The sequence below is a fragment of the Lytechinus pictus genome, chromosome 10 (genome assembly GCF_037042905.1).
Source record: "Lytechinus pictus isolate F3 Inbred chromosome 10, Lp3.0, whole genome shotgun sequence".
In the NCBI taxonomy this organism is placed as follows: Eukaryota; Metazoa; Echinodermata; class Echinoidea; order Temnopleuroida; family Toxopneustidae; genus Lytechinus; species Lytechinus pictus.
Window position 1 is genome coordinate 21,561,018 of NC_087254.1, and position 15,180 is coordinate 21,576,197.

The following is a 15,180-nucleotide window of genomic DNA, read 5'->3' on the forward strand; positions in this document are numbered from 1 at the left end:
AGTTTTGATGGTTTGATACAGACTTTAACACACGTCCCCCACCCCCTTCTTAAGGAAATCATATCTTAGTACACCTTAAGTTATGACTAATACGCACAATGCATTTGATTCACTGTCAAGGCTGTTGCCTTTGGGGAAAAGTCCCCCAATTTCTCAAATCTATTTTGTCCATGATGAGTCAAGTACAAGGGTCAGTATTTCATGAAACAAATAGTCAGTGATCCTCATTGACTATTGTTATAAGCTACTGCAAATCCATGCATCTGATTGGTTGAGAGCAAATTTGTCAGTAAAAATCCCTTGAGAAAACGTTTTCATGATATGCCCCCCTTATCTATATATACCTTCCTCCTGCTAAATTTATAATATAGCTTATGATATATAAGGGACCCTACAGTGTTAAATGGAGGGACTGTAAACTATATCATGTTTATCATGATTATGAGATTTTTCGTTTCCTTTATTTGCTTTTCTATTTCCTGCACATTTCCTCCTCACTTGTTTAAACTATGATAATTCTGTTCCCGGAAATGGTCAGTTCATTTTGAAAGTGAATATATTAAAGGTGAAATTATCCCAATACCAAGTACAGCTTAATAATACAAAAGAAATTGTTTCTATTTTCACAGGTATCATTTCATGCAGGATACAGGTGGTACAATATTTCTAAATTATTTTGGTAGTTATAAGTAAATATAATAATAATATACGGTATTTATATTGCGCACATATCCATCTTGTTAGGTGCTCAAGGCGCTCCTATTACCCGGCTAAGCTAGGCGTCCATAGCACACACAGCTTTGTAAGGAATTACTTCCTACCGGTACCCATTTACCTCACCTGGGTTGAGTGCAGCACATTGTGGATGGCTGGGATTCGAACCCAAGACTAATCCACTGGGCCACAACGCTCCACTATCCAAGACTTTCATTTCTCACATGCCGATTGTCCTACACCCGCTTTGTCTACTTTCCATTTGGTCTAATCCCACACATGGTCTAATACTATTTCATTTACAACCAGTATGTCTACTAACCATTTGGTTGAACTGCCATTTAGCCCATTCTCCATTTTAGTTGTCTTATTTCCAATTCGACTATCCCATTTTGTCCAATATCTGCTTGGTTTTGTGTGAACAGCTACTTGGCAAAGTAAAAAAATGGTAAGTAGAATAAGTGGAAATGAGATCAACTGGACAATGGGTATTAGACTTATGGCCCGTATTCTGAAGTCGGGTTTAACTTAAACTCAGGTTTAAAGTTGTGGTTTAAGTATGGGAAGCCAAAAGTATCAAAATTTTTATTAAGTTGTATGTTTCTTATGTTTGCTGTGCTCTTTCCTGATTCATCGATGGTGAAGACTCATCTATTCATACTTCCTACACAATTATGAATGATTTGAGAGACGAATGAGCTGAAAGTATGATATCTCTACTGTTAGTGATTATGTAACAATTGGCTGTCCATACTTAAACCACAACTTTAAACCTGAGTTTAAGTTAAACCCGACTTCAGAATACGGGCCAATGAGAATAAGACTTAAGTGGATATTAAACCAAATTATAGTGTAGACTAAACAACAACTGGACCTAAGTATTGGTTTGGTCCATTTTGTATTAAATGGTTAGCTGTTGAACTGTTTGTAAGTAAGCCAAGTAAATATAAGCTTTTCAAAGTCCAATGTCCCCTTGTAGATACATGTTAAGTATATATAGGTTCTAGGTAATGACACACTATCTATTTTAAAAGATGTGTCACATAGGACATTATGGTGGCAGAACAATTCTGATTTTTCACCACTTGACACTCCCTAAATAATACTTATCCTATTTGGCCCAATTCAAAGGTACAAATCATTTTGGGGAAAGGTGAAAATTGCATGTGAGCTTTATCACTTGTTTTCAACTTATTCAGAACAAACAATGAGACAATTGCAGGTGGTCAATTTTTTTTTAATGCAACATGTTGGAAAGAAGTATCCAATAAATTAGGGCAGAGCATTCAGATATGTGTATAATTCCCATATACCTGCTTCTCTGTGATGTGTAGTATTTTGGGGTGGAAAATAAGTGAATTTCCTATAATCTTCATGATTAAAAAGTGCTTCAAAATATTTGATTCCATGTGAAATCATAATGACTAGAACTTTACTTACCATGAAGGGTTTCTCAAGAAAATTTTCATGAGGGCTTAATTCCTTATCAGTCTTACAAATCTTGTGAACAGTCAATGGTATATGGCTTTCTTTTGTGATTTGAACTCGCCCCATTTGTGTTACATTGCCCAATTCCAATGACAGCACACCTACCAGTATCAAAATGATCATAACTTAAAACATTCACTCTATACATATAAAAGTGTACATTTTTTATTGGAAAATTCTATTGCTTTAAAAATGAGGTATGGGGAGGTGAAATGACATCTTATTAGTGAAAATGTTAAACAGACTTTTGAAGACCCCCCCCCCCAAAAAAAAAAATGAACCATTGTGAACATCCATATTTGTTTTCTCTTTGCTCATTTCATAAAGGAAATTTCAATATGCGGCAAATTTATGTAAATTTTTTACATTGAAAACTGACATTTTTCATCACTTTTTGTTTTAAATTTCCAACAATTTGTAATTAATTGACTAATCTAATGTTTTCAAAGGATTATAAAACCTGCTTTATTTAGTTTCAAAATGAAACCGAAATCAAATCTCCAACCCTTTTTATGACAGTTATTTGTATTTTACAACAAATACACCAATCCCATAGAGTCACATGTAATGCTCGTATTGCTTCCACCACCCTCATCATCTTTCATTATATTGAGCGCTGTGTCACAAAATTATGAACATATAAGCTCATATTATCAGCTATTATAGAGCTTATATTCAGCTTTCAAATAACACCAATTTCATGGCAATACATCTCCGTTCAGCTGAAATATATCATATAAAGTGTTCCTTTGTTCATTTTATATGGAATTTCAAAGGTTTTTCTGCACTATAATTATATTTAATGAGAATTCATTAATTGATATACATAATGTAGTGTTAGATTATTATAGCTGTCACATTGAGACATGAAATGAGACCAAAATGAAATCTCTAGCCCCATGTACACCAAATTTATACACATTTAACACATGAAATTCGTTGCTCCCATGGACTTTGTGTGTATCGCTTCCTCCCCTCTGCTCCCCACCCCCCTCACAATTTTGTATTCAATCAAGCGCAGCGTCGCAAATTCATTTGCTAATGCACATACATTTACAGACATGATAGAGTATAGATTAAGCTTTCTATTGATACCAACTTCATGATGATACCTCTCTGTTCAATCAATTAGATATATCTTAAAAAGTATGAAATTTGAAAAAGCATTATAAAACCACCTTTTTGAGGGGCAAGATCAAAACACATGGCCATATATGAAGAGTAAAAAAATAGTGATATAAATAAAATAATCATTCATTAAAAATGTAAGCCCAAAATAAGTCATGTCCAGAGATTAAATCACTTGTAATCACAAACCATTGAAGTTTCTTTAAAATCATTGCCATTTCGTCATAAAATTATGTTTCTCCATGCAACTTTAGATATTTTATTTAGATTGGAAGCATGTAAAGCACGTCACTTTTATTGGCATATCAAAATTTTATAATATATCTTGGAAAATCTCCAAAGCATACACATTTATTAGAAACCACTACAAACTAAAGGCACATAATATTACAGACCGTTATTTCACTCTTAAAGTCCTGGGTCACATTTCATATAAAATTGATATGATAGCAACTCTTGGTGGAAAGTCAACTACCATAATAGTGAAACTTCTGCTTCATAATTGGTTCTTTCAATGAAAGTTGATATTTCAGCAACAATTGTTATTTGAAAGCAAGTATTTATGAAATGGGACCCTGGTCATGATATTGAATAATGGAAGAAACTGCCGTAGACACGTTAGAGTCGAACGTGGACGATTTAATTAGTGTGTGCTGTAAGATTAGGGGGAAATAACTTCAGTCTGTTGAAAATCACATGCTCTGCACACAGATATATGCATGAAAGGGACTACATACAAATATGTGGTCAGAAAATTGCAGCTGCTTAGTCTCATCTTAAATGTGGGCTATCAGAGAGAAAAAAAATCCATTGCAGTGGATTTTTTTCAAATTTAATATTCTTCCTATTTTTAACATGAAAAAGAGCTCACAAAGTTCATTGTCACCTTTCAAACATTTAAGTTCAAATATTTATAGCTCGTACACTGCACAACAGGTGCTGAAACTACACTAGTCGGTGTTGTGCAAGTACCACAAGCATTTACACCAGTGCTGAATTCATGGTGTTAGCTCATCAACACCCATTGGTGTTATAATAACACATTACTATTCAATGTTTATATTCAAATGCCATGGTGTATTTTTAACACTTGATGGAGCGGTCTTCTCAGCCCTGACTGGTGTTTTTACCACCGTAACTTTCACAGCCTTCGAGACACAAAAAGACAAACCAAAAACATGATGCAAATTTGATACATATATTTACTGGTAAACTTTTCTCACTTTCACTATACAATTAATGTCTATATAAATGGCTTACAAGAAATTAATCTGTGCTTCTAAAGCAATCACACTGAAAAAGAAGACTCAATTGATAGGCATTATATGTACCATTTAAGAAAAAGTAGCTTCTTATTCAAATTTTGTATATATATAAAATTGAAAATTTATTGATAAGGGCCAGAATTTTAACATAAATACATGTAGATACTTTGCATAACATAAATAATGAAAAAGCAGGTTAATTCCATTACTGGATTTAACATATTTTTTACTGAATAATTTCAAGTTTGAAACCATTCAAATTAATACATGTAGTTTAATATCTTTTTATTATGAGTATTAACTTTGATTTGAACACAAAATGTGTGCACTTTCAACATTGAAGGACCGTTTCCTTTATTCCTAGAAAATGAAATAAGTATGATAACAATAATGGTGAAAAATCAATATCACCAATGTCCTCACATTTAATTTTCTCATTAAAACAACATTCATTTGGTAACGTTTGTTCATGACTGTAATCAACGCAGAAACACAGTAAAAAGTGATACAAATGTTGAGAAAATGTCACAAGCTGGATTGCATATCAGCAAGATCCATTCGGAGTTATGAACAAAATTTGTAGATTTGATCAAAAAATTGCCACAATATTAGCTTTATATTGGTCAAAATGTTAATTTGTACAACGGCAGGGTTTTGTGAGATTACAATTGATGTACACTGTATAGAGCTTGTTTGCAGGCACAGTCTATGAGAGAATACCTTCTTGAAACCATGAGACACTATTTCACAAGAAACTTGTAAATTGAAAACATTCTGTTCATAATGGGGAACTCTGGCATTCCATAGATCATCCAGTTGATAATAAAGTATTCTAATTGAGACAGACAGATCAATCTACAAGATCATGTATAGTCCATTACCCAAAACGGCTACATGTACCAGTATTTGAGATTTATCCAAATATTTTAAATGGTCAGAAGAGAAAGGCTGATAAGAGTAGATTGATACGATGTTACCAAATGCCCATCATAATGTAAATCAATAAATAATTTAATTGTGATGATTAACTTACAGTGATATTCATTTATTTCACAATTAAAAACATTGCAACAGAAGCTGTCCTTTGTTTACCAGTAATATTATAAAGTAACAAACAACATATGATGCACATTTCATCAATACTAATAGTATTTAAAGTTTTAAAATGTAACTATGTACTTACAAGTATTTAATAGCAGCTGAGGGATACACACTAGGACAAAGATGTACATTTAAAGATATGAATTTATATTTTATATGCGAGTTCATACTTAACAAAATATGCAAGAAAACCTTGGCAGCATTTCACAAAGAGTTAAGGCCCACTACAAGCCATGCATAAGTGCCAGTATGCACGTAACTTTTAACATATAATCTCATTGACTAATATGCCCGAGAAAAATACTCTTATACAGCATGCAACTGGGATTTTACGTGCAAATTTTGTTCAGACTTTAATCTATGTGAAACACCCCCAAGGAGAGTAAATGAAATGACATTATTTTTAATATATATATATAAATGAAGACAATCCAAGAATGGAAGGGAAGTAGAGATTTGTAATTAGTAATAATTATAAATGCTTGAAATACTGATCAATTTAAATTTTCCTTCCACCACTTTCACCAATAAAAATTCAAAATACAACTACAACATATATAAACAAACATCCAATCAGCATGTACTAACAACATGTTTGTTTTTAAAAGTATACCCAGTTATAACTATTCCACCACTCACCTACATGTAAACATAGTCAAAGAGCAATGATTCATATTACAGAAATTCACAAAAATAAAAAGATTTGCATATATATGTATAAAGATTTTTGTACATTTTTTCTGATCCTAGATGCTTCACTAGAAATCAGATTTTGTTTGAATTAAATCACAAATCCGCACGTGACACAACTTTCTAAGTTATTCTGAAAGTCTTATGGCCATTTCACTGAAGATTTGAATGATGGAAAGAGATGCAGACTGCTGAAGGTGGAGAGTTGGTACCGGTCGCTTGCACTAGATCCATACATGTAGAATGTGTAGGGGCAAATGCAGTATGAGTTGTGCAACTGAAGTAAAATCCAAGTCCAAAATGCACACAAGTTGGATTTACATCAAGTTGCATCAGATTTTTGGAGATCGATTCGATTTAGATACTTCCTACAATGGGCTGTAGTTTTCTTTACAGGAGTTGAAAGATCTGGGGATGTTTCACAAAGATTTAAGTATGACTTAGAGTCCCAGTTAAACGCACAATCTTATTGATTAATACGCAGTTGTGCGTGTCCTCTTTGCATGATCTGACCACTACGGTCATGCCTTTTGTATTGCAAGCAACTAGGCGTTTAAGTGCGAATCTAACGGGGCATTGCAAGAAACTTGCGACAATTGCAAGTTTATCTTCGTTCCCGAAATCAAGCATATGCCGTGTAATTAATTGCAAACTTGCGATAGATTGCTTATCTGCTCCATGAAAAAAAAAGTGTAATCTGATTTGCTATAGTTAAAAGTGATCAAACAATTGTAAAATTGCAACAGAATATTTGCGATTGATTGCAAATTTTTCTTGCAACACCCCTAAGTCATATTTAAATATTTGTGTCCCCTGGGCCCCATAACAAAGCTTAGCGATTGATTGTACAGCTGATTTCTGTGATTGATTGCATTGATTATTGTGAATGATTGATAAAATATCAGACCAGGGGGCCGTTTCATAAAGCTGCTCATAAGTTAAGAGCGACTTTAAGAACGACTGGTGAACCCTTCTTACGCGCTAAACCGTCGCCAATTCAATATACCATTTACCACAAGAAAGGATCACCAGTCGTTCTTAAAGTCGTTCTTAACTTACGAACAGCTTTATGAAACACCCACCTGATCAATCACTAAGCTTTAGGTCACTATAGGGTCCTGAATTTCAATCTTATTCCATAAAACCATAGTAAGAACCAACTTCAAAATCTAAAAACCAGTGGTTACAGCCTAATTAATCAATCAACCATCATCACCTCCAACGAACCTATCGTGTTTCTTCAAGAGAACAAGTCTTATTCATGCCATTTTCCATGTATCCGAGGCATTTGCTTTCCTTTGCAAAGTTTTCATAATCATCAACATTTATTGTCAATTTAAAAATCTCAAACAGCTGAAGAGACTGGCAAATTACTTGACAAGTTAAATAAAACTTCCACTAATAAACATAAATATATCAACTGATATGTTGGTGAACATTACACCTCTACTAACAACTAAATACATGTAGTACACTGTATACTTGCTAATTTTCTGAATATGTATCCATGTACAGTACATTTATTACCTGTATTACCCTAGCGAAAGTGCATGTATTTCAGTACATGTATACGTACAAACCAACTTCAATACAACGAAATAATGCACTTTCACATTATGGCATATTGCAAGAAACTGCTTTGCAAGCAATTTGAATTTGCGTACCTTTGTTCAATTTAAATGTTGTAAATCATTTCTTGTAGGAAACAGACCAGCAATCGATATCACGTTTGAAATTAATTGCAAGACTTGGAATTCGACTTGCAATTGATAGCAAATTTTTGACAGTGTCTCTTACAGATAAGTGTCGAGAGCAAGCACAATTTGCAGTCAACTGCAATTTCTAAATGGAACAGGGACCTAGCATTCATCATTGACAATGAAATTCATGGTAAAAACGATAGCAGATTTCCTGACGTTGTAAAATGCATTTCCAAATAAAGATATTTCCGTAGCTCTTCAATCAATAATAAGGACTCCAAATTAACCTTTCATGTGCAGCAAGAGGTGTACACATGACTGGGAAAATATCATGATGAAATTAATAAGAACTAAATACACTGCAAAATAAGACTATGTTAACAGATGTGCAGAGCAGCAATGGGTCTTGCAGAAAGTCATCTTTTGAAATATTTGGTCATAATTTTGAAAACATACAAACAATAATATATTTTTATACTTTAACATACAAGTTAATACTATTATTAAAATTATGTTTAATCTTTATCCTTCAAACAAGGATAAAGCTTCAGAAAATGTCATTATTTGGGGCATTTATCCATAGAAAAAAAACATCATAATTCTAAATTCTAAGTAAATTATGTGAGTATCTATATTGCTAATCCTATGGAACCCCAAAATAATTAAGGCTTAAGCTGACAATACATACAACATAAAATTTGATCTCTGAGATATTTCTTTGCGACAGTACAACTAAAAGTAGTTATTCTAATTCATTTGCCTTGTATAATATACCATATAAACAAGAGTTAAATAATAGCTGATTTTCAATTTTGCACTGTACTGTTGAACATTTTTTTAAATAAAAGTACATTGTACAGTAACGGCAGAAAAAAAAAATCAGTATACAGCCTGTATATATGAACCTATCTTTCCCTTAAATTATCGCACCACAAATTAAGCTTTGAATTTATAGGGAAACAAAATTAACAAGAGTACAATTTGAGCTTTCACACATTAGATTTGTATTTACAAAACACTACAAATGAATGATTTTGTTAAAGAATATATTAATCATAATATTATCACTCAAGAAACATCTTCAATTTAACATCAATGCTAAGAGTATCATACAATAGACTTGGCATGTAGATAATTGATAAGCATGAGAAGAGGACCAGTTATAAGATTGCTAAGACGTCCATTTGAAATCACCATACATTCTGTAGAAGGAAATGGAAAGAAGATGAAAGAGGAAACTAATTACACATGGGAAATGAAATGAAATATCATGAAGCCTTCAACAATAAAAAAAAATCAAATTGTCAATGATCAATGATAAATGAAAAATGAATTTCAAGCTCAACGATGTAGAATTTCATTGAGTGGTAATGTCAATGTGAAATTATATGAACATTATATGGCTACATATGAATTACTGTTCATTAGATTTTACACCTTTGCATTATGCAAAGTTCTACCTCTTTCTTCCTTGTGTCCAAGCAAACAAAAATAAAATGGTTCTATTATCAAATTCAAACCAGAACACTTCAATAAAAAGTGATGTAATAACTGCCCATAAGTGAATAAGCACCTATACCACTATGCATTTTCAAAGTGACTGTTTCATATTTAAACAAAGCTCATTGGGAATGCAGAAGTAAGATTTTTTTTCCTCATGTAAATTTGGTCCAAAAAGTGAGCAGAACAAGCATTTTTTATATAAATACACAATAAATCAAGAAAATTAGAGTTTTACCAACAAAGTTCCTGCTTGTTGTGAGATTAACTCCTGACTAAAAACTTATTCTGGACATCCAAGCATTTTTAATTAATTCAACAGAATGCGCCACTAACAACAGAAAGAGCCTCTGCATACTGTACCAATAAATCAGGTTTTTAATGAGTTGGTTAGTTTGAGGTCCAGTACGAAAGTAGCAGCGCACTACAAGTATCAATGAGATGATTGAGATCAATATATTAACCCCATAGGAACGAAAGCGTTGGTGAATCTGCAGAACACATAAATGGATCTTGAGAGGATGACAAGGATTGTCTGCTGACTATAGACAGAATCTGCACCTTCATCACCGCCATAAAATAATCACTTATTGCAAAGTCTATGACAAAGCATGTTATGTTTATTACTAGCATGACGATATGCTTCAGGACCAACTGTAAGTTTGTGTTCTCAGATTTGTTTTTAAAATTTTTAATAGTTTTCTATGTAATATGATTTCATGGAAATTTCAATGATAAATAAAAGTAACTTACTTGTGGTAATACTAATGATGAAACTGGCAATGCTACAGCAAGAAAGGATTGGTTTGTGCTTGTTGCTGAACAGGGGATGGGCCACTACTTGCTGGGAGAAGAGGGGGAGGGAGGGTAGTACCTCCACCCATGGCCATACCACCACCCATACCCATTCCTCCCCCACCAAAACCAGCATTGACATCCACAACAGGCTGTGCTCTCATCTGGTTAATGGTAGGAGCTGGCATCCTCTGTTGTTGGAAGGGGTTGTTGAGGGGTTGAGCTTGGAGACCTGTTGAAACGGGAGGAGGTGCACTACCAAGTACCGCCATGAATGGATTGGTTCCTTGCATGGATGGCTGTCCAACCGTCTCCCTGGTGGGTCCAATCAGAGATTCCAGGTTGACCAATTTGGAGTTTTTACCAAGGAAATCCTCTGGTTTCTTCTTGTCTGGAGTGCTACCAAGTGCTTGGTCCATTCCTGTCATGTCAAATGCATTGCTATTGGAGGAAGGAACTGCCACGGGTGCTGAAAAAAAGGAATCATCTATGCTCACGGCAGAGACTGCTCCCTCAACAGGCTTCACTCTCAACTTGTCAAATTCTGCATCAGGGTCGGGTGCAGCACCACCACCGTTTATAGACCAAGGGTCACTTTTGGTTGGTGCAGGAGCTGTGGAACCCCATGGCTCAGGTGCCGGTGTTGTGGCTGGTGCAGGAGCTGCAACACCACCCCAAGGATCGGCTGGAGCGGGGGCTGGAGCAGGAGCGGCTGGTGGAGCACCCCATGGATCACTGGCTGGCACAGCTGCAGCTAAGGGTGGAGATGCGCCCCAGGGAGATCCTTGTGGTGGTGGGTTTTTGTGAGCAGGTGAAGGGTTCTTCCATGGATCATTGACTGTGACACTGGCTTGAGTGTTGTTGAATGCTGGGGAAGATGTGGCTGGAGGTGGAGCACCCCAAGGATCCTGTGCTGCAGGTGGAGACCATTTGGGATCGGATGCAAGATTCAGCAGTGTAGTAGCTTGCTGGCCTCCAGTGGGAACCTTGGTGAGAAATGGAGTAATATCAATCAATACTAATACAATGTATACACTGAATGTCCAACAGAGGTAAATGTAAATTTATGTACTATACAAAAGAAAACGTATAACATACAATATTCTAAATGTTCTCTAAATGCCTAAATTCCCATTTAATGAACTAATGTTTGTTATCAACAACATACTGTATGTTCAGGGCTACATGTACAACCCTAAAGCAATATGCCTTACAACTATATTAAGTAAATATAAACAAGTGGAATGCCTCTGGCCGTCTCACCTGCATCACGCGATTCAATATAGCAGCAGTGCTGATTTTGAAAACTACTATAACTCGCACAAGATGTTCAGTGATACTTGGTTACTCGTATTTCCACGTTTTATGAATTAGACCAATACACTTATAGAGATACATGTATGATGGCAATTCAACAAATACCCCCAACATGGCCAAAGTTCTTTGACCTTACATGACCTTTGACCTTGATCATGTGACCTGAAACTCGCACAGGATGTTCAGTGATACTTGATTACTCTTATGTCCAAGTTTTATGAACTAGACCAACACACTTTCAAATTTATGGCTGTAATTCAACAAATACCCCAATTTGGCCAAAGTTCATTGACCCTAAATGACCTTTGACCTTGATCATGTGACCTGAAACTTGCACAGGATGTTCAGTAATACTTGATTACTATTATGTCCAAGTTTCATGAATCAGATCCATAAACTTTTAAAGTTATGATGGTAATTCAACAGATACCCCCAATTCGGCCAAAGTTCATTGACTCTAAATGACCTTTGACCTTGGTCATGTGTCGTGAAACTCATGCAGGATGTTCAGTGATACTTGATTAACCTTATGTATAAGTTTCATGAACTAGGTCCATATATTTTCTAATTTATGATGACATTTCAAAAACTTAACCTTAGGTTAAGATTTTGATGTTAATTCCCCCAACGTGGTCTAAGTTCATTGACCCTAAATGACCTTTGACCTTGGTCATGTGACATGAAACTCAGGCAGGATGTTCAGTAATACTTGATTAACCTTATGGCCAAGTTTCATGAACTAGGTCCATATACTTTCTAAGTTATGCTGTCATTTCAAAAACTTAACCTCAGGTTAAGATTTGGTGTTGACGCCGCCGCCGCCGTCGCCGTCGGAAAAGCGGCGCCTATAGTCTCACTCTGCTATGCAGGTGAGACAAAAACCTTGAAGGTTAAGTCCATCCAAATAATTTGATTTAATTTAAAAAAATTTAAACAAGCATTTTACAAATATAGAATGTTTCATCATGTTTGATGTCAAATATGACAAATAAGACATTTTGAATTGTGTTTGATCTCACAAATCGATTGGGCCTATATACAACATTGATGAGAGCAAATGGGATAGACAATATTTCTCACATTATTCTTTTAAATATTCAATATTTGGATTCTTTTAGATATGATCATAAAGAAGCTCTTCATCAAATCATAGTGCAACAATGATGATACCAGAGCTTGAAAGAGGAGTCACACCATGTATAATAATTGAAGAAACAATTAAGATATTTCAAATTTCATATGATAAAATTAGTGAGTGTGTGCGATGTCATTGCTTCTCTCATTTACATAATGTATTTCCCATATGCATTAATCATTACTTAAAATGACATAATTTTATTTGATATTTTCAATTTTTATCCTTGTTTGATTTATATGCTTTATTTTGTTATTCTATCAAATCAAATTGCTGTCAAGGTGGGCTAGGCCATTAAGCAACATTTTGAACCTTTTCCTAAACACAAGCCAATTGTGTTCACATAACTGAATTGCCAAATTAAACTTCCAATCAAATATGAACAGACTACCTGTACTTCTTTGCTTTCATCAAGTGCCATTTTTAATCTAATGTCATCACTCCGGACCTCCTTCTCCTTCTGATCTGCCTCTTCTCTGCTCATGGCTAGCGCCAGCTGGAGTTGAAGTTCCTCTTCACCGCTAGTCTGAGGACGAGCCTGCTCCATATCAGTGGATAGGGATCTGGGGGGTGTCGCTGATGTGGTGTTAGCTGCATCTGCAGGACATGAAATGAAACTGTTACTTGGTAGTCAGCCACTGGGATAGACTCTTACATTAAAGGTGTATAGAAGGTCAAGTGTAGATTTCGTAAGTTTCATAAATCCCAATATTTTTATTATGATAAGTATTATCATTATTACATACTGTTAGTTTGGGGATAGATATTAAAATTTGAAATGTCCTTTGAGGACCCAAAGAAAAGTCTCTGGCAGTACATAATCATGAAACCTGCAAATGTACTATCAAAGACGATACTGATGTACAGAGATAAGTGCTTGCAAGTTTGTAACAATGGCCATATTTCTAATTGGTCTAGACTTCAGGTTTTCTCCTTTGTTGCTCTCCACAAATCTTAAATGCTTGTAATAAAGGCCATTAAAAATGCATCACTTACTCTCAGACTGGTTACTGTCGTGGCTGGACTCTAAATCTGTCTTGCCCACGGTGGAACTTCCTACACCCTGTGAGGCCTGGGCAAACCTCTCCTGGGCCTTGAGCGCCCTTACTCTCTCTTGCTTCAGCCGTTCTTCATCCTTGAGAAGAGCCACAAGTGACTTTGACTTCTCTCGAACGTTAAGTCCTGTGTCCTTGCCATCCTTATCAAGGAATTCAAAATCTTTCAGGGTCTGGATGGCGAATATATTTTCACGGCACTGCTGGGCAACCCTTTCTGATCCCGTCTTGATGATGTACTCTAGAAGGACTAGCGACTTGTAGACATGCCTCCAGTTTTTCCCATGATCGTTTAGCCGCCTCCAGATCATGCTCATGATGTCCGAGAATGCCATTACGTTGTATGTGAGGTGCGCAATCTCCGACATGAGTGAACTGGAGGGTCCCCAAGGGTCATTGGAGGTCGCATCTCGAACTTTGACCTGGGCATCTGTGTAATTGTGTACAATGTTCTTGATGGTGCGCCTTGTAGCCATTGTGATGGGTAGGGGTGCTTGTCCACAGGACCTCTGCTGTTACAACTCGAAACCAGAGCGAGTCTGTCTTGGTTTTTCTCTTGGAGGCAGAAAGGTAAGTTTCACAGAATCTAAATGACCCCTAACTGCTTTACGACACTCACCTCATCAATGCAATGCAAAAAGTTATCTGCCATGATTAAAAGAAAGAAGAAGAAAAATCAGGGTCAGATTTGACTACTAATTAGTAGTTCCTCATTTACAGTCAAACCTGTCTATCAAGGCCACCCAACAGAAAGAGAAAAGTAGCACTGGAAACAGGTGGCCTTTATAAACAAGTTATTTAACACACATTCCTTCAAATGGGAGACAATTTTGGTGACCACTTGAGACAGCTTTTCTCTAAAGACAGGTGGTCTGGTCGCTAATAAAGGCTGATTTGCCTGTACAAAATAGTAGAGGGCATGTTCAATATTGGAGACTCTCAGTCTAGTCTCTACCATTAGTAAACAACCTTACATATTGGAGACTTACTTTGCCAAAGATGAGAGAAATGACACCAACAAGGCAATTTTTCAGTTCTGGCAAACTCATTCACATGCAATTTTGATTTTCATTCCATATAAGTTTACAACTGGTTGGGGTACACAAGTGTGGGAGACTTTTTAAAAATCCAATGTCTCCAACTTCAGTCTGAAATATTGGGATTGTCCCAGAAAACATGGATATCCTCAAAAAAACAGGACAATCATGTCTTGATAAACTGAGATTGTCCTTGTTTATGGGGACAGTTTTTTTTCACTTAACCCTGCAGGTCATAGATGGCAATTACAAGGA

General features: G+C 35.6%; 1 protein-coding gene across 1 annotated transcript; it reads right to left on the bottom strand.

Moving 5' to 3' along the window:
* Window positions 1–7,466: 7,466 nt before the first annotated feature.
* Window positions 7,467–14,535, bottom strand: LOC129269274 (epsin-2-like). The gene is made up of 4 exons (XM_054906751.2): window positions 13,830–14,535; window positions 13,225–13,430; window positions 10,340–11,367; window positions 7,467–9,288 (listed from the first exon to the last, which is right to left on the bottom strand). The coding sequence occupies exons 1-3, from the start codon at window positions 14,362–14,364 to the stop codon at window positions 10,372–10,374; spliced, it is 1,737 nt and encodes a 578-aa protein (XP_054762726.2). The 5' UTR covers window positions 14,365–14,535; the 3' UTR covers window positions 7,467–9,288; window positions 10,340–10,371.
* Between the last annotated feature and the right edge of the window lie 645 nt (window positions 14,536–15,180).

What these genes read in the sequence shown, in the direction of transcription:
- LOC129269274 (XM_054906751.2), bottom strand. Translation starts at nt 14,364, where the DNA reads ATGGCTACAAGGCGCACCATCAAGAACATTGTACACAATTACACAGAT. An exon ending in CGACAGTAACCAGTCTGAGA is followed by an intron (nt 13,431 to 13,829) that starts GTAAGTGATGCA and finishes CATGTCCTGCAG; the next exon opens with ATGCAGCTAACACCACATCA. An exon ending in ATGAAAGCAAAGAAGTACAG is followed by an intron (nt 11,368 to 13,224) that starts GTAGTCTGTTCA and finishes TTTCTCACCAAG; the next exon opens with GTTCCCACTGGAGGCCAGCA.